Consider the following 20,179-nt stretch of genomic DNA (forward strand, 5'->3'; position numbering starts at 1 on the left):
TCTAGGTTCAATCCCCAGTATTGAAAAAAATAAATGTACACTCAAGAACAAAGTTAGAGGGTGGAAATTTTACAACCAAATGTGAGCTCTTCTCCCAGAACCCCCAAGCCTGCTTCTTACGGTGTGTGTACCTGTATGAATCTCTCCGAAGTCTTTGCATGTCTCCGCTGACCCACCAGCAAGGTTTGCATCCAAAGCTGGCCTCTCATCTTCCAGGTCATTCCTGTTCCTTCTCAACAGGGTGACTATCTGTGATATTACTCCAGCCTGAAACCTGAGCTTTTACTCTCACATGGTTTCTTCCACAGTCCAGCCTCAGTGCTGTGAGCGTGTGGGTGTGCTCCGCTGTTGGGGAACAGGGCTGTGCACTGTAGGATGTCAAGCAGCATCTGGGCCTCTCGATCCAGATGCCTCTCCCCTGGAGCTATGACAGCTGATAGGGTCTCCAGGGCTAGGGATGAGCCTGGGGTCAGCTCTTGCCTGGCATGCTGGAGGCCCTGGGTTTGATCAGACATGACACCAAAAAGAAAAGAAAACAATACTCCAGACACTGTCAAGTAGGAATTGTCAAGTAAGATGAAGACTGAGACTTGACCACGAGATTCAAGGTCAGTGTGATCTTGATGATAGTAAACTGAATGGCCTGGAAGGTTGCAAGACAGCATTGGAAATAAAGGGAAACCGGAAGTCAGGCAATTGTTTCACAGAGTTTGGGAGGAGCAAAATAATAGGTTGTAGCTAGAAAGGTATGCGAAGGCAGAAGCTTTTAAAGGAAAAGATAATAGCCCCTGTGTGCTGGCGGAAGGGCCCTGTAGACAGGAACAAAAGCTGATGCTTTGCAGGTGAGCAGGAGTTTGCATCATCCCCTAGGTTTCCTTCCCCTGGTTGGTGAAAAGGACACATTCCAGTTCCAGCATCCTGGTAATGCTGTTTAAGTTTGAGCCAGAAAGAGCTTTAAACCAGCTGTAAAGGCCTGCATTCTGGGCCCATTTCTTACCCGGCCACGAATCTCACGCATCGCCTTGCTTCCCGTCTGCAGTGCTACAACTGTGAAGAGGAGGCCATGTACCACTGTTGCTGGAACACGTCCTACTGCTCCATCAAGTGTCAGCAGGAACACTGGCACGCAGAACACAAGCGCACCTGTCGCCGGAAAAGATGAAGCCGGCCCTTCCCAGAGCGCCCCGACGGCCACTCCTCAGACACAGCGGTTTTTGTTTCCAAGAAGCCAAAATTGTTTAGAATTTGCTTCCCATTTTGCACCAGCCTTTAAACACTTTTCGTGAAGAAATTTTGCACAGTAGTTTAAATTTTTTGTTAATGCTCCTCCGGAGTTTTTCAGGGGGTTAAAGTAACATCAGTGGAGGGTATTATTTTAACTGAATTTTAATTGAGAATATGTTGCATTTTCAGCAAATTTTAAAACATTTTTAGGTTTTACAGAGATTTTAACCTTTAAACAACAGATCTTTAAAAAACAACAGGTGAATACAAGTGAGTTTAACAAAGAAACATTTAGAATAGATCTGAATGTAAGAACTACAGAACTGTTTCAGAAATAAAACATACTACCTTGATGTGACGTTTATTTCTTAACCTTGTTGAGCTGGTTTTGTTCAGCTTGATTTACTGTTCAAAGGCATTATCTGTTGGTTATGCCAGTGGGTATGTGATTAAATTTAGGGAACAGGGTTGACACAGCAGGGCTAGTCCTGCGTATTTTTTCTTAAATATTTCCCAATTGTGTTTTTCATTATTTCTTTTCAATATATAACTTTTATAACAAATTATTAGCTTTGATCTTGTAGTTTAAAATTGCAGGGAACTGGGGTAATCTTTTACTGAGCTGGATCTTAGAGAAAATGAATATTTAAATTTTAAAGTTTGCACATTTCATCTTTGTCCTAACATGAGTGCTTGTAACAAACAAAAATAAAAAGCCAAAAACTACCTTTATCCATATGTGAAATTATAGACGAGGCATACAAATTCCTTCCTACTTCCCTCCCCTCCCCAGTGCCGTCCTAACTGCCTATTATCTGGTGTCACCTCGTGTCTGTAAGTTAACAAGGGAGAGAAAGCACTTAGTTTCACAGAAGCCTAAGTCATGTTTGTGGTAGTGGGTCTCTGCCTACTAATGAACTCATCACTGTATACAGAATGAAGAATAATGCATGTTAATTTTCTTGTATTAAAGATGCCGTGATTTGTAAAAAGTCTGTATTTTGCGGAATGTCTGGATTAAGAAGCATTACCAATAGGAATGGATCGATAGTTGAATAATGATTTTTTTTATACATAGATATATAAAATACAGCCAGGAAATCTTAAATTACTTTTCTTTAAAAAAAAAACTCACAATTTATGTTCTTTTCCAAGACTGATTTTAGACCAAGTCAAATTCCCGTTTATCATTTAGCTATTTTTTGAGGTTAGAGAAATAATTTGTAAATATTTATTTAGACCTTTGATATTTATTAAAGCAATTACTCACAATGGAAGTGGAAGAATCTGGAGAAAAGCCTTTGAAAAAGTTTCCTCCAGGTTTGTCAGGGTCACTCTAAAGATGGAAACGTCAGCGGGCCTTCTGTGAAACAGCCATCCAGTCTCCATGCCGTTGCGGATGGTGGTGACACAAGGTAATCAACGAACTACTGCCACATGGTGCACAGGATTCGTACAGACCACTCAGTAGCCCCACTGCGCGCGATGGACTTACATTACGCAGTAACTCGGCGTCCTGGTTCCCTCCCCGTTGCTGTGTAATTGGTCGGTGTTGCCACGGCGCGGACAGAGATGGCATAACCAAGCACGCTTACCCTTCTTTGGTTGGTTTTCAAGTTTTGAGACTTCGATCCACCCCTATGAGAGCAAGTTATTGTGGAAATATTTTTGGTGTAAGATCATTCCAGAGTATGTAATATTTAACTGATAGCTGCATGAACGTGAGATTCGTGTTACTTTGGCTTTTTTGTCTCTGTTGACACGGTTGCACATTTTCCAGTTACTACAGTGTGAAAACTGTGTGTTTAAAAAAAAAAAAACAAAAAACAAAAAAATTAAAAAAAGATTGTGGCCTGGTTTTGTAAAAGTTTTAGGTAAAATTACAATTGATTGTTTTAGGAATCATTATTAAAAATTTTCTGCAAATCATAAAGCTATATCAAGGTGTTGAGCTTAGCCACTATGCACATTGTAATTATCCATTGTGGCTGTCCAGTTCTATGATGCATTCTGGCATTTTGTAAGCTGCTCTGACTAGCAATATATAGATTCATTTAATGTGTTAACATTGGTTAATAAATGTATTTAAAAAAAAACACACAACTGGCTTAATAAGTTGATTTAGTCCAGACCCCAAGACTAAACACAGCTCACTTTCTGTGAGTGGTCGTGGCTGACTGTATAACTCTGTATTAAGTTGACTGTTGGACACTTGATTGGATTTTCCCTGACCAGTTCTCACAAGGGCAGGAGAGGCTGATCAGTGTGTGTTGGTGACAGCGGTGCCTGCGTGTCAGCCAAGCCTCTCTCTGCCCTCTCTGTTCCCTGGTGTGGTCAGCAGGCATGAATTTGCAGTAGGAGTCCTCCGTTCAGGTATCAGTGGATGTCCTTTTTGTGTACCACAGCTGGGCTCAGCTGGCTCAGGCCTGAATATTGCAGTCCCATTTGCAGCAGGATCTGAATGTTTCCAACAGTGATACTAGGATATTCTTGTCACCCTCATTTTGCTGTCTTTTTTTTCTTCTCCTCAATCCATGGTCCTCATTTGGAAATCTCTGTGTGATACCAACTCTGATTCTGGGCCTTAGCATAATAATTGTGTTCAAAACAGCTTTTCCAGGAAAAAAAGACTCCAACAAGCAATGGCCCATATCTGCATGGGAATCACTAAACAGTGTTTGACCCCAGGCTGGGGGAAGAGGGCTCCAGGAAGACGTGGACTGGTGGGAGTGGAGAGGGGCAGACCAGACTGGACAGGTGAGGCTGGTGGCTAGAGACGAGAGAGTGGCCAGCCACTTTCCCATATTTAGTATGAAAAACAACTGGAAATAGGATTCTTGTATGAAGCAGTCTTGTAATAAGAAAGAAAATCTTGCAACTAGTACAGCAAAGCAGTGACCTCTCAACAGGACTGGGCAGCAGGTAAATCGCCACTGTTTAATGACTGGCCAGACCTGCTGGATTGGTAAGTGACAGAGCTGTCTCCAACTCAGGCTAGTCTCACTGCAAACTCATTATTTTCTTAAAATCCTTGATGTTAGATTATTTGAAACATTTGCAATTTGCCAATGTCATTGAGTTCAACATTTCTAGAGTTAATTTTACCATCTTTCCCTCACGTCACCTCTGCAGCCAGTTTGAATGATGCCAGCTTCATTGCGGGGCACATCACATTCTGGTCACCTGACTAGACCACTGTGCTGTGAGTTGCTCCAGACTCTAATTCAGGGTTCACCAACTTGACATCAGGACCACAGTGCGAGGGGTGGGGAGGCTAAAGCATCGCCAGGTCCACCCCCATCATTTGCATTGCAAACAGGTTCCAAAGTGCTGCCATCCTAGAGGGAAAAAAGCAAAGGACACTTTCCTGAAAAGAGGTACGTGTGTATATGTGCACAAGAAAATTGCACAATGCTGTAGGTTCCTGAGGCCCAGAATGATCTCGACCCTCAGGTTAAGAATCCTTGGTCAGTGGAATTGGTGAAGCAAAAATATGGGTAGGAAAAAGAGTCACCATAATCTACATCAGTCCGCTCAAGCGTCCTGCACACAGATTCCCCCATCTCCACCCAACCCCCAGCAGACCTTGCTAGAATGCAGCATCTGAATCTGTGGCGTCACCCACAGGCTTCCAGGTGATATTGATTGTGCTGACCAGAGACCACAAGTGAGAGGCAAGGCCCTAAAGGGGTGTAAGTTTACAGAAGTACTAAATCACCGAGTTATACACCCCTTGAAGCAATGCTGTTAAATGAGAATATACAGTGTGAGGCATGTATATTCTCATATGTATGTAATTTTCTAATTTCCATATTAAAAAAGTGAAAAGAAACGGGGTATTATCTTAACCTTATATATCTGAAAATCATTCCCACACGTAATTAAAGCTATTAACGGCAACTTACATTGTTTTATACTAAATTTTCCAAATTTAGCACATCTCTATTCAGAGTAGCCTCGCTCCCTCCCCTGTGGCCAGTGGCAACCCACGAACAGCATCCTAAGAAGCCATGTCCCAGGCAAGTCCCTGCCCTGTCAGCGGCTTAGCTGTGACAGGTGCTTACACTGCAAACACTTGTTAGAACAGCTCCGTGTCATCTAGAAGCTGAAGAGAAACATTCCATCCAGCTCTTGCCTGAACATGAGCCCAGGAAGGCTGTCTTCTCTGTCTCGCACTTGAAGTCATACAGTCAACACATCCTGGACCCATTTTAATTAGGCAGCCCTGGAGAAGGGTCCGAGGTGTCCTCACGAGTCTACGGGACAGTTTGAAGACTCTTGTGTAGTCTTGAGTCCTTAACCTCATACAGGGGAGAAAAGAGAGTCTGTGGGAAGTTCTGTGCTGTGGCAGCCTGGATGAACCCAAAGGGCGCAGACAGGCAGAGCCTCTTCTCCCTGTGCTGGCCTGAGAGGCCAGAAGGCTGAGAGGAGCCAGGAGAAGCAGCCCCATTCAGGGCAAGCTGAAATGCTTTTATGCTAGTTGATCAGAGGCTGTCTTTTGTGGTAGAGTTTTTTTTTTTAATATTTTTTTTAGCCATTGATGGGCCTTTATTTTATTTATTATATGTGGTGCTGAGAATCGAACCAGGGCCTCACACATGCTAGGCAAGCACTCTGCCACTGAGCCACGACCCCAGCCCCCATGGTAGAGTTTTGCTTTTCTGTTTTCAGGAGGAGAAGGGTGATTAGAACACCCTTCTTGCATTTGCTGTTTTTCAAGTACCTTTAGCTCAAAATGATGCTCATGCAAAAGCAGCACATCATGGGGCAGCATATTCCACACTTCAAGGACACTATGCTGAGTGAAGTAAGCCCGTCAGAGAAGGCCACCTGCTGTATGAGTCCGCTTCTTGGGGTCTAACAGCCAAACTCTGGAGTCTGTGGGATCCGTGTGGGCATGAGCTCCAGGAAGGGGAAGAGGAGAGTTGCTGGGGGGCATGGGGTCTCAACGGGCAAGACAAGAGAGTCCCAGGGGCTGACTGTACAGCGTCCCACAGTTGACTGCACATTGCTGCCCACTTCAGAGTGCAGATCGCATACTGAATGTCCTCACCACAATAAAATAGAAATTTCAATCAAAGGCAGAGAAGCTATAGGGAGGGAATGCAAACGCTCTAAAATTATTAAACGCACAATAGGAGCTGCTTCACACCCCCGGGAATGCTGAGCAGTTGGCAGTTTATCTGCAGGGTCTGCATCCCATCACCCCCAGGGATGCCTGCAACCACCAAGGGTCCTGAACCCTGCATATATTTTCTCCTAGACATTCACCTCAATGATAAGGGTTAATTTACATATTAGGCACCTGTAAGAGATTAATCATAACTAATAAAATAGAACGTTCATGATAACATACCGTAAAAAGATTATATGAATGTGGTCTCTAAAAATATGTTACTGAGGGGTTCTCCCCCTTCTTGTGATGATATGCTGCCCACGAGGCGGGATGCATGTCAGGTGGAGCATCCAGCCATGAGGGAGCCAGTCCACTGCAGCGGTTGAACCTGTGGAAGTGACGCTGATAAGCACTGACAAGATATGGAGAAACTAGGATCTTCACATACTCCTGGAAAGAAGGTCAAATGGCGTGGCCACTTGGGAAGACAATTTGAAGTTCATCAGTTAAATAGTGTCCCCATGCCATCCCACCAGTCCACTTCTAGATATGCCCCTCAGAGAAATCAGGATGTGTCTCCACATTGACCTGCATTCACACTCGTACCAGCACTACTCCTCAGAGTCACAGAGAGAAACATCCAGAAGCCCACCATGGATGACGGCATAAATAAAATGTGGCACATACATAATAGACAAGGGAATACTGTGTAGACTTTTAAAGGAAGGAAAGTTGATGCATAAGTCATGGAGGATAATCTGAGAAAGCATTCTGCTAAGGGAAAGAAGCCCATCATAGAAGACCACGTGTGAGTCTGACTCCACTACAAGAAATTTCCAGAGTAAGTGACTCTGGCAAACTGAAGCGGATCAGCGGTTGCCTGGGGCTGGGCACTGAGGCAGGGTGCAGGTGGTATGGGGAGTGACTGCTAGTGAACGCAGGGTTTCTGTGTGAAGAATGTTCTAGAAGAGCTGGATTGTAGTCATGGGTGCATACCTGTCAATACACTAAAAACCATCTCATTGTATAATTTAAACGGGTATTTTTTTTGTTTGTGTGAGTCACATTTCCGTAAAGATGAATAAGATTGGATAGGTAATGGACCCCAATTAAGGCTTTTTTAAAATTAATGTAAAAGCCATTCCATGAGGTTAATCCGTAAAAACATTCAAGCTCCTTTGTCCATGGCAGCAAGAATAGGGAGGCAGGAGAGATCTGAGCAAAGGCTACAGACTCAAGGGCTCACCAATAGCCTTGACACTTTTCCAAGACCTGATTAGCATAGATATTGATCAGGGCCCCTACCCAGCAGCAATGTCAACCCCTTGATCAGGCGACCTAAGCAGCAAACCTATGGGGTCCCTCTCACCTCACAGGAGCTCTCTTCTCACGTGAATCAATCCTACACTTTCAAGCTCACTCTTCCTTATTGTGGATCTCATTCTCTGAATTGCCAGGCAAGAACCTGGCAGGCAGGCAGTGGAAGTGGCTGGTGTCTGCAGCAGAGGCTGAAATCCAGATTCAAATATATTTATAAGCAAAAAAGCATTATTAATCATGAGTATTAAACCATTTTCAGCCTTTTTGCAAGATACTTGTGCTGTGGGACTCAATGAAAACAGAAAGTAAATTCAGGCTAACCCAGTTCCAGTCACGGCCCCACGGTCACATCATAGTGGACATTGGATGGATGCTTAGTATTATGAACAGAACTTGGTGAATTTATTGATCTGATTCATTCCACTTAATATCCTGCAAATATCCAATTGCTTTTTGTTTAAAAATAATGAAGATAAGTGACAACCAATGTCAGAACTTTGTCATGGTCTTTGAATAAAACATTTAGACTGAGTGAAACTGGAAACAGAAGGGGGAAGAGGAGGGAAGAAGAGAGACAGGAAAGGGGGGGAGGAAGAGGAAGGAGGGGAGGAAGAGGAGGAGGGGGAGGAAGGGAAGAGGGGAGGAGGAGAAGGACAGACTTGCAGTAGACTTGGCAGAAGCATTCTTATTTAAACTACTGCATGTGGGGAAAAATTCAGTTTGAACCCAAGGATGAAGGCACACATCTGAATATGGTGCCGGCTGCCTTGAGCTGGAGCTGAGCCTCCGGAGCACCCAGGAAGCTACTGGAAGGTGGAAGAGCTAGGGAGGCTCCAGGGCAGTGGTATGTTTGGAGGCCAGCTCTCCTGGAGCTGCCTGTGCACTGTTCATCCCAGACTCTTAAAACAGTCCACACTGAAGCCAGCTGATCTGAAGCCCCAGGCGCCGTTCGGGGAAGCACACACAGCCCAACCCTGAACCTGTCCAAACTGCTGCTTCTTTGTGGGGGGGGGGGTCAGTTACTAGGGATTGAACTCAGGGACACTCAATCACTGAGCCACATCCCAGCTCATTATTGCTGAGGCTGGCTTTGAACTCAAGATCCTCCTGCCTCAGCCTCCTGAGCCCCTGGGATTACAGGTGTGCGCCACTATGCCCCACCCAAACTACTGCTTCTTGAGCACCAGCCTCGGTTCCACAGTAAGCTTTCCTCTACAACCGAGTCTCCCCTCTGCCCATAGAGTCATTATGACCTGTTCTTACTTGGCATCCACGGCAGGCTGTCACCATACACGAGTCTCCTTGGTCTCCCAGAAAGAGACCAGTCCCAGTCATGTGTTACAGGCCTTTGAATTTTACATCATACAGGGGCAAAAACAGGAGTGAACCAAACTCCATCTCTAACAAAAGGAATCTACAACCTTATCACCTTCAGCACCCCTCTTTCCTCTCAAAAGAACTGTTAGAGGAGAGGCTGAGAGGTGAGACTTTTTTCAAAGTAAACAAGTTTAATCAGAATCGGAGTCTTTCCTGGTCTTGTAGATGAAGTGGTACCACCTGAGGATAGTGCCTGCCGGGTGGCAGAGAACTACCTGCCTGACAGGCTGCCACTCTTAAAGACCCAGAAAGTCTCAATGCAGGAGTGAAAAAACAACAAGTGAAAAGGAATAAGTAAAAACTGAGCTGGAGAAATAATGTAGGCTAAAAACAGCAAGGGCTCGAACATGACTCAAACTCCAAAAGTCATGAAAGACTCGTCAGTTCAACCACAGAAAAAAAAAGAAACTTCACCACAGCAAAACAGCAAACTTTAAAGATGGAACAAAGTGTGAAAACACATTGTCAACATATCACAAAGGACTCATCTCCCTAATCAACAGAGCTTCCAACCACCAAGAAGGAAAGGCCTCTCAAGGGACAATTTCAGAAGGAGCACATAACGGCTTTCATACAAATGTAAAACAAATCTATATCAAAGATTTAATGTGCCATTTGACCCAGCTATTCCACTCCTCATTTATACCCAAAGGACTTAAAAACAGCATACTACAGGGACACAGCCACATCAATGTTTATAGCAGCACAATTCACAATAGCTAAAATGTGGAGTCAACCTAGATGTCCTTCAATAGATGAATGGATAAAAAAAAAATGTGGCATATATACAGCTGAAAGATCGAACAAGGCTTGTCGTCAGAGAAAATGCCCGTTTATTGAGGAACAGTTCTGCATATTTATAGAGCTGGGGGCGTTTGACAGTTATGACAATTTAACGGTTTAACAGTTTGACAGTTGGCACAGGGCGCTTTCTGATTGGTGGGTAAGGATCATGTGAGTCAGCAGGGCTCACCATTGGGTGGCTCTTCTGGTGGGGAGGATGGGGAAGTTAGTCTTTGGAGCCAGGGCGATTCCCAATATTCCCCCCTCTTTGTTATTCAATGAGAGTGGGCGTCGTGGACTCGTTCTGGCTGCCTCCTGCTGAGATGGGGCAGCATGGGAGAAAGAGAGGGGGGAAGTAAGGAGTCCCCACAGGAGGGCAGAGAGGTCCAGTATAACTCCAGGAACCAGATCAATGAAAGTTCCTTGCCACCACAGATCCATGATGATGTCAGTCCATTTGGCATAAGTCTCGACTGGAGGTATCATCAGTAGCCAGGGGTTGGTAATTCCTGAGGAGAAGCTGGTTAAAAGCTTGATTAGAAATTTTAATAAAGAACCAGACAGGGCTGGGGATGTGGCTCAAGCGGTAACACGCTTGCTTGGCATGTGCGCGGCACTGGGTTCGATCCTCAGCACCACATACAAATAAAGATGTTGTATCTGCCGAAAACTAAAATAAATAAATAAATATTTAAAAATTCTCTCTCTCTCTTAAAAAAAAAACAGACAGAGGGTTTGAGAAGCCAGGTCATCCTGCAGCCAACTTTGTTTGGCATGCCCTGCAGACAACTTATTCATCCTGTCCTGCACCTAACACCCCAATTCTACTCTTCATTCCTAGTCCACTCTAGCTCCCTCCCCTCTCTATTAAGGCTGCTCTTCAAACTCTCTCCTACCTGGGTGTCTCTGAAACCAGCTTGCTTCTCTCTTTACCTTTCTCAAAATATCCCAGCTTTCCAAACCAACTTGCTTCTTTCACTTCTATCACTGTTCCCAGCTTTCCCTAGTCGTGTCTCTCTTCACACCAAGAAAGCATGAGCTTTGTAATAAAGAAGGCAGCTTCTCCCATGCTCTGAACAAAAGCGGCCAAGGGAGGACAGTGGCCCATTGTTAACCAGATTTCCCTTTGAGAGCAGTCTCTCCAGGTCTTATGTGAAACACCTCAACTTTAAATACTGATTCTTGAAATTCTTACAAAACTGGGAAGGCAAACAAAACACACATGTTCCTCCTTAGGCCCAGAAGGCAATGGTAAAGTGCTCTCTTATGATAAAGGTAGTTCACACTTATTCAGGGGTCCCCATGCTCTGGACACCTAAGTGGTTTGTCAGAAGGACAACACACAATGGTCCCACTACCGGCCAGATCCAAGCAAGTTGGGGCGGGGGGTCTGTAAGGAGGAGAAGGGGTTCTGGCTGGAGGGTCCCTTAGGGTCATTTGCCTTGAATGTAGGACAAAGAGAGGACCCAAGAGGGGCCAGAAATGAGGGGGAACATTGACAAGAGTACTTAATGACAGGTGATGATCGTTGGCTCTTCTGATGAAGGTGTAGGAGTGCGGGGCTTAAGCCTGGAAATGTGAATCCACGGGGTAAGTTAGTTTTTAGACAGCTTGAGTTTGGCCGCCAAGGGAGTGCACATAATCACCTGAGCAGGACCCTCCCATTTTGGTTTTAGAGGGGGCTTTTTCCCCAGTGGGCAATAGTAAACAAGGTGACCAGGTGTTAAGGAGGTAGAGTTTTGAGAGAGACTAGGGTCAGGAAGGAGTCAGTCTTGATAGCACCAGAGTTCAGAGCATAGATGGAAGAGGAGGGGCAGGGCATAGGTTTTGGAGATGGGTAGGGGTTCTGAAGGCAATCCTGGAGGAACGAAGGGAAGCCATACATGACTTCGAAAGGTGAGAGAATAGAAGGCTTCTTTGGCAAGGCCCTAATAAGCAACAAAGCCAAGGGGAGCACCTTTACCCAGTCCAGGTTTAATCCATGGTGAGCTTGGTGAGGGTCTCTTTAAGGGACCAATTGGTCCTTTCAACCTTTCCAGAAGTCTGGCGGAGGTAAGGGCAATGGAAATGCCAAGGGAGTGATAATGAGTTATCTGCAAGGTGAATTCTGGGCCATTGTCTGATTGGATAGAAATGGGCATCCCAAAACGAGGGATTATGTGAGTAAGCAACAGATCAACTACTGTAGAGGCCCGCTTGTTAGAAATGGGAAAGGCTTCAACCCATCCCGAAAAATTATCTACCAATACAAGAAGATATTTTATGTTTTTTACTCAAGACATGTTGTTGAAATCAATCTGCCAGTCTGCAGCTGGGGTATGACTGTGGGCCTGATGAGAGGGGAAAGGTTTAGGTTTTAATGGAGTATTGGTATTGGTTCTCTGGCAGATCTGACAAGCAGAAGTGATCTGTTGTGGGAGGGTCTTATCGAGTGGTTCTTTGAAAAAGGAGTGAAAGAAAGTAGTGAGACTCTGTGGACTAGAATGGAATAGAGAGTGAAGAAACTGGAAGAGTTGTTGGGGATCTTTGGGCCGATCCCCGGTGGTAAAGAGGAGTAGCAGAGAGGAGGTAACGCTCTGTAGGGCGGCTGATGGAGCCGAGTTCCCCATAGTAGTAAGGGAGGAGTCAGTTTGGTGGGCCTTGCAATGGATTATTCCTGTTGAGAAGGCAGCCTGGAGGCTTGTAGTAGGCCAGAAATAAGTGTGGAGTTAATGACTGCCGTCCCTCTGGTGGTAGCCCCCTTTCTTTCCAAATGGCTGCGTGGGAGATCAGGATATGGAAGATGTATTTGGAATCTGTATATAGTGAGAGGGTTTTTCCCTCCGCGAGCTCACATGCCCTTGTGGCAGCTACGAGTTCAGCTTGTTGGTTGGTGGTATTGGGTGGGAGAGGTTTTTGCCTCTATGATGGATGAGAGGGAAAGGACAGCATCCCCCGCCACTTTAACCCCTTTGTGTATAAAGGAGCTACCATCTGAGAACCAGACGAGGCCCAAAGAGGGCAGGGGTCCCTCAGAAATGGTGGTAGGGCAGGGTAAAATTGTCTCTAATACCTCCAGGCATTTGTGGACAGGATCTTGTGAGGGAGAAGATGGGAGGAGGGAGGCAGGGTTAATGGAGAGCAGAGCTGAAAAGAGAGGGAGGGATTTTCAAGGAATGAGACAAGGAGGGACAGAACCCTGGAAGGAGAAAGTGACTGTAGCCCCTTGTAAGTGAGGAAATCCTTTAGATGGTGAGGAGATGAGATGGTTAGTGGGGAGCCAAAGGTAAGCTTGTGTGCTTCTTTCTGGAGGTGATGGGCTGCTGCTAGGGCTCTGAGGCATGGGGGCCAGCCCCTGATGGTGGGGTCGAACTGCTTGGATAGGTAGGCCACTGGTGCAAACGTGGGGCTATATTCCTGACCCAGACGCCCAGACTTTGTCCCTGTTTTTCATATACATAGAGGGTGAAGTGTTGGGAGAGGTCGGAGAGATGCAGGGTGGGTGCCAGGAGAAGGGCCTTTTTAAGGATTGAAAAGGGCTTCCCTTCTGCTGAGGGTAGGGGTTCATCTTGGGGGCCCTTGACCAGATTATAACAGCCTGGTGAGGAGGGAGAAATTAGGAATCCAGGCCCTGAAGTACCCAGCCACACCCAAGAAGGAGAGTATGTCATCTTTGGTCTTTGGGGTAGGTATAGACACAATAAGCTGTTTCCTGTATACTGTAATGGCCTTTTCCCCTTGAGATATAGAGAACCCTAGATATGTGACCTCTTTACATGCTATTTGGGCCTTTTGTGGAGAGGCCCAATATCCCTTTAAGGCCAAGAAATTAAGTAGGAGAACTGTGTCATCTGTTGAGCGCCCTTTGGACGGGCTAGAAGAATTTGTAGAGGTTTGCAAGAGGTGCACAGAGCAGGATTGGATCGGAGCAAGAAGAAAGCTTGGACATAAGCAATCTCTACCTATTTTTTGAACGCTCACAGTAATTGTAGAGATCCCTTAGAATGGAGGGATCCAGGGACCCAAAAAGGGGCCATCTGCTTTGGTTGTCTAAGGGATAAGTGGGCCAGGCCTGGGTGCTATTTTTGATCCAAGAGGTATTGTAGGGGAGAGTCGACCGGGAGAGAGGACACATTACCCATTAAGGAGGAGGGAAGAGGGCCCAGAGAAGGAGGAAACTGATTTATTGGCAAAAGGGGTGTCCCGGTAGATCCAAAAATCAGGAGTGCCTAAGTGGCAGGTTTGAGCTACAGAGATTGGTCATCACCGAATCCTGACAGTCGAGGCTCTCGTCCTGGACAGAGCCGGAGCCGTGGGAGACCTTGGCCAGGACTTTTCAGGACCCCTCCTGGAGAGGCCAGATACTCCCAGGGCCAGAAAGAGGGGAGAGAGAGAGGCAGGACAAGAGAGAGGAAGGGGAAGGTAAGCGTCTCTCTAGCGGCTGAGTGTTAAAGGTGAGAGGACTAGGACTTTCAAATCTGCCCAAGGAAGTAGTTCCTGAGGGCCACCGTAGCCTTAAAGGCTATGGTGGGGTGCTTTCCTCCCTGCAGGTGGGCAAAGAGATTTGCCAGATGATAATCAATATATTGCAAGAGGGTGGACTTGGGGCACAGCGGGTGAAAAGATTGGAGGTCGGAGGCCAAGATTTGTCCAAAGAGGAAGATTTGTCCAAAATCCCTGAGGAAGGAGAGTCCAGGTTAGTTGTCAAGAATGTCTGGTGATGGGATCTGTCCAGGTAAAGGCAAAAATATCTTGTGATTCGGGGGCAAGGGGAATGGAGAAGAGAGTATCCTTTAAATCTATGACCGAGAAGTGGGTGGCAGTGTGAGGGATCTGAGACAGCAGAGTGTATGGGTTGGGAACCAAAGGATGTATGGGCCTAACAGAGGTGTTGATGAGTCGTAGGTCCTGAACTAAGCGATAGGACTCGTTGGGCATTTTTACTGCTAGTATGGGAATATTGTAAGGGGAATAAGCAGGACGGAGGTACCCCTTGCTAAGAAGGTCCTGGGTTGTAGGCCCAGAAGAGCTTTTGTGAACAGGGGGTATTGAGCCTGATTGGAGAAGGTGTTGGGATCTTTAACTGGTGGGCAGGAAACGGTGGAGGGGGTGTAGGTATCCCATACAATCGAGTCGACCAGTTTCGTAGGTAAGAGGTCCTTTTTAGTATGATGTTTCATGTCAGCCTCACAAGTGGAGCAGAATGGCCAGTCTTCTGCCAAAAGGGCGAGAAAAGATGAACGGGCCGATGCTGGGGTCTGACTGATGCCAGGAGCCCGGACTGATTGTTGTATTGAATTTAGAGAGAATATCTCAGCCGAGCAAAGGAACTGGACATTGGGGCATAATTAGGAACGTCTGAGAGAATGGGAAGTTGTCTGTGGAACAGAGTAATAGGGGAGTCTTTCTTGGATAGATGGTCTTTCCTCCTACCCGACAATAGGAGAGGTGGATGTCACTGTTTGCCCCCAGAATTCTGAGAAGGTAGCCCCGGAGTCAAGGAGAAAATCAACCTTGCACCTATTCACCTGAATCTGCACCCTGGGTTCCTGTCTATTGATCGTTATGGCCGAGGACAAGGACCCAGGGCTCCGTCAATCTTCAATTGCCATGCCCAGAAGGTCGGAGGGTTCCCTGGCCATAGGCCTCCTACGGGATCCAGGACAGTCAGAGCCCCAATGACCTTGTTGTTGACATTTAGGGCATGGGGTACGTGGAGTGCATGGTGTGGGACATACCCTGGCCCAATGTCCCTCTTTGCCACACTTGAAGCAGGCGCCCGAGGGGGTTTTCGGTGATGGGCAGCAACCCGAGGAAGCACCCCGCAGGGCCTGGGTGAGCATCTGAAATTTATTGTGTTTGGCCTTGTGCTTGCAGCGGTAGATTTCCTCATCCCGGTTGTGAAAAACCTTAAAGGCTACCACCTCACTTAGTCTGGGGGTGGCAGGGCCTTGTTCAAGCTTTCTTAGTTTGGCCTGGATGTCGGGGGTGTCATAAGGACATGAAGGCCTTCTGGGGTTTCGGGATCTAGGTTAGTATACTGCTGAAGGGCTTTCCTAAGCCGATCCAGAATTTCCGATGGGATCTCCTCTCGCTTTTGAATAATCTCTTGTAATTTTTGGAAATTGACAGCCTTACATGCGGCTTTTTTGAGCCCAGCAATAATACATGCGGAGAATCGGTCCCTACTCTGTATGCCAGCTTGTGTATTATAACCCCAGTCGGGAGTTTGATCTGGGGCAGCAAGTGGCCTCGGGGATGATTGGGATTAACTCAGTGAGTTTCATCCACATGGGCTCTGGCAAGTTCCCAGACTCTGGTACGTTCCTCAGGAAGGAGAGTGTTAGCCAATAACATATATATATATATATATATATATATATATATATATATCATGGTGAGTGAGGCTGGACGGAGCCAACGGGGGAGGTCGGTAGGGAAGGGGTTCATCTGCCGGATAGGACGGGGTGAGAACGAAGAAGAGAAAAAGCCTCAACATAGGGGATCTCCTTCCACTATTTTGATCGCTCGCAGAAGTTAAACAGATCTCTGAGAATTGTGACCGGGTTCCAGAAAGTCCACCGTGACCGTGAAGGTCATGGTGGGGTGCATTCTCTCCTCCAGATTGGGAGTCAGAGGTTTGCCAGACTGTTGAGAGCCACAGCCCAGTTAGAATGATGCATGGCATTTTCCAGAGGGAATGTTTGAAAGGTGATGGCCAGCGAACCATTGAGATGATGATTTGAGTTGAGCTATATATAGTTGCTGTGATGCTGGATTGATTGTATTGTATATTTGACCTTTACTGGCAATAGGGAGGCTCTTGCTGCCTCGGCGCCCGCTACTTTAGAGTTCCCATGAGTTCTCACTCGAGGGTTTGGAGAGATTGGACAGAGCCGGTGGAGGGAGTGTGGTCCCGTGTGGAGTGTGCAATGCTGGTGACAGTTGGGGAATAAAGAGTTGCTGTTTGAATCTACAAGGCTTTGTGGCGGCTCGGTTATTTGTGCCCAGCCAGACTGCGGCGGCACCAGAGGATCACCATCAAAGCCCTGCATAGCCATCTAAAGGTGGATACCTGATAGGGGAACTCACCTACTGAAGAGCCCGTGTTGTGAGAGTAGCAGCGCTCGAAAGAGTGGACGAGGACGGCAAGCCTTGAGAGAGGGGCATTCCCTCTCCCGGGTTTCGACACCAATGAAAGAACGAACAAGGCTTGTTGTCGGAGAAAATGTCTGTTTATTGAGGAACAGCTCTGCATATTTATAGATCCTGGTCGGTTTGACAGTTTAACGGTTTAACAGTTTGACATTTGGCACTAGGCGCTTTCTGATTGGTGGGTAAGGATCATGTGAGTCAGCAGGGCTCACCAATGGGCAGCTCTTCTGGGGGGGGGAATGGGGAAGTTAGTCTTTGAAGCTGGGCTGACTCCCAACATACACAATAGAATATTACTCAGCATTAAAAGAGAGTAAAATCATGGCATTTGCAGGTAAATGGATAGAGTTGGAGAATATAATGCTAAGTGAAGTTAACCAATCCCAAAAAACCAAAGGCCAAATGTTTTCTTTGATATGAGGATGCTGATTTATAATGGCGATGGGTGGGGGGAGCATGGGAGGAATGGAGGAACTCTAGATAGGGCAAAGAGGAGGGAGGGAAAGGAAGGGGGCAAGGGGCTAGGAATGATGGTGGAATGAGTTAGATATCATTACCCTAAGTTCATGTATGAAGACACGAATGGTGTGAAAATATTTTGTGTACAATCAGTGTCTTGAAAAATTGTGCTCCATATGTGTAATATGAAATGAACTGCATTCTGCCATCATGTATCACAAATTAGAATAAATAATTTAATTTAAAAAAGATTTTATGTAGCTTAGTAAAGAGGAGGCCAGTAAGATGTACTAACAGGCAAAGGAGAATCCAGAATACCATATACATAGAGAATGAAGAATTCTAAAATGAGCCAGGTGTGCTGTTACGCACCTGTAATCTACTGGGGAAACTGAGGCAGGAGGATTGAGGGCAGCCTCAGCCACTTAGGGAGACCCTGTTTTAAAATAAAATTGAGAAATTGGGCAAAGGTGTAGTTAGCGTGTGCAAGGCCCTGAGTTTAATTCCTACTGCCATTAAAGAAAGAAAAATTCTGAAATGAATTAACAAATTGATTTGTTTCAACAGGCCTCTTCACAGGGTGGCCATCATACTTATTCACAGGATGTGATTTGCCATTCTATGGATAGGATAATTTGTATTATTATTAGTTTTCTATAATTTATAGAGCTTTGAGGGAGCTCAGAGACAACAAGAAGCAGAGATGAGCTGGCGATGAGCTACACTGAGCAGCCAGTCACCTTTATTTGCCCATTTAAAAATTATTCAGGGGCTGGGGAGACGGCTGAGGGGTTGGCACCAGCCTAGCATGCAGGAGGCCCTGGGTTTAATCCACAGCAGTCAAAAGAAAAGAAAACTCACAATATTTCCTGACAAGTTTAACAACCCCACAGTTCAAGAGATACAGACAAGGCACAGAAAAAGAAATACAAATGACTTTAAAAATATTTTTTAAATGATTAACCTTACTTACATTAAGAGAAATGCAAAAATATCAAAGTTCACTTCCTGCTGGTGAAGCATTGCAGGTCCAGGTGAACAATGAAGCCGCTCTGGGGTATTTTCTGAAAATATCTGTCAACATGGTAGATGTGCCCCTTCTTTGTTTTCTTTTTGGACTAGGGATTGAACCCAGGGGTGACTAACTACGGAGCCACATGCCCAGAACTTTGTGTTTTTTATTTTGAGACAGGGTCTTGCTTAGTTTCTGAGGTTGGCTTTGAACCTGCAATCCTCCTGCTCAGCCTCCCAAGCACTGGGATTAGAGGTGTGTGCCACAGTGCCTGGCTGGTCACTCTGTGATTGCCATTTCTGGAAATACACCTATCAGATCTGCTTGCCCACTTGTGAAATGATCCATGCATTGTCACGACAAAAGCAGATGGTTGACAAGACTGTGCCATTAATGGGGACTGTGTCACCCAGACAATATTATACTGTGTTCATTTGTTTTTGTAATAAAAGATATCTAAGGTAAATCTTAAAGAAACCCAGGTGCAGAATGGAGTGCACTGTATGCTGCCTTTTGGGCTAGAAGGAAGGAGTACATATTCCTAATTGGCTTGTAGTCACATAAGCCCTGCCGGCTGTACCAGGAAGCAGTACCATCGGCTACTACAGGCTTATGGAGGGTGGAGACAAGGTTTGAAGTATAACTTCACAGTGGAGACTCTATATGGTTCCCATAGCTGGACCATGTGATTGGATGACCTATTCAAAACATTGTATTTTATAAACAGTGATGATTGATCTCTCCTATTAGACCTGGCAGTAAATGCTAAGATGCTGACAACCAGGAGACAATGGGATTTCTCTGTTTTCTGCTGTCTTAAAGGTATCCTTCCTAACCAAGAGGCCTCGGCACCTTGCCACAGATCACGGCTGTCCATTTCCTGTGGATACGCCCTTTATTTCTATACCTGGATTATCTTTGGGTGACTCTGTGCTTCATTGAACCCCACTCTCATTTCCAGTCAGGAGCTTTGAACATAGTGTGAATTCCCCACGCACCTTCACACTGACTTCTTGTCCCGATTCTTTGAACACCAAGAAGCCACTGAAGCCCAGGGAGGAGTTGAGGATTTGTAGAATAGACAGCTGAAGAATAGCCTAGAAAAACAGGCACCTCCAGAGCGGGACAAGGGCAGTGATGGGGATGATCCTTCTGTAAAAATGTTTCCCACGAGTGGCCCTTTTTACATAAACAAAATATGTAACATACTAACGAAGGAGCACTTGATGTGACCTTTAAAGAGATCAAATGGAGAGTTTAAGGAGCCACATCACAGAGGATGATGGGTCTTTTAAATTGCTTCTTGCCAAGCTTTTATTTACTTTTCTTTAAATACTGATGGAGTTAGAAAGTAGCAGCATATCTATCTGCCTTTGCCGATAGAACCCTAATTTGAAGCTCAGAACAATTCTGCACCATCGTGTTAAAACAGAGTCCTAACATTGGGGGGATTGCTCCTTGTCCTGTATAATGGAGTCTGTGTGCTCCCAGGTGAAGACACAGGCTGCTCACTGAGGGAGGGGACCAGCTGGTAGGCAGCGGCCCAGATCCCCACCAGCCCGACAGGGACTCCACCCGCTCACCTTCACCAAACCATCCAGAGCAGTTCTTCGATTATTCTCTGATTTACTCTGAGAAACAAGCCTTTCCTTCCTCGCTGCACAGTCCTCGTTCCCCAGGGCTGCCTACCTCCAGGGTCAGAGTCCTCCACAGTGGTGACCTGATGCTCTTCAACCCAAACTCTCAAGATTGAG

General features: G+C 45.9%; 1 protein-coding gene across 7 annotated transcripts in view; it reads left to right on the forward strand.

Moving 5' to 3' along the window:
- Zmynd11 (zinc finger MYND-type containing 11) overlaps window positions 1–3,327 on the forward strand; it is a 66,295-nt gene extending 62,968 nt beyond the window's left edge. For all 7 annotated transcript variants that reach the window (XM_078023119.1, XM_078023115.1, XM_078023116.1 and 4 more), the window contains one exon: window positions 1,040–3,327. In XM_078023119.1, coding sequence (XP_077879245.1) covers window positions 1,040–1,162 — 123 coding nt within the window. In that variant the 3' untranslated portion in view covers window positions 1,163–3,327. The remainder of the gene's footprint in view (window positions 1–1,039) is intronic.
- Window positions 3,328–20,179: the final 16,852 nt, after the last annotated feature.

The sequence above is a fragment of the Ictidomys tridecemlineatus genome, chromosome 10 (assembly GCF_052094955.1).
Source record: "Ictidomys tridecemlineatus isolate mIctTri1 chromosome 10, mIctTri1.hap1, whole genome shotgun sequence".
In the NCBI taxonomy this organism is placed as follows: domain Eukaryota; kingdom Metazoa; phylum Chordata; class Mammalia; order Rodentia; family Sciuridae; genus Ictidomys; species Ictidomys tridecemlineatus.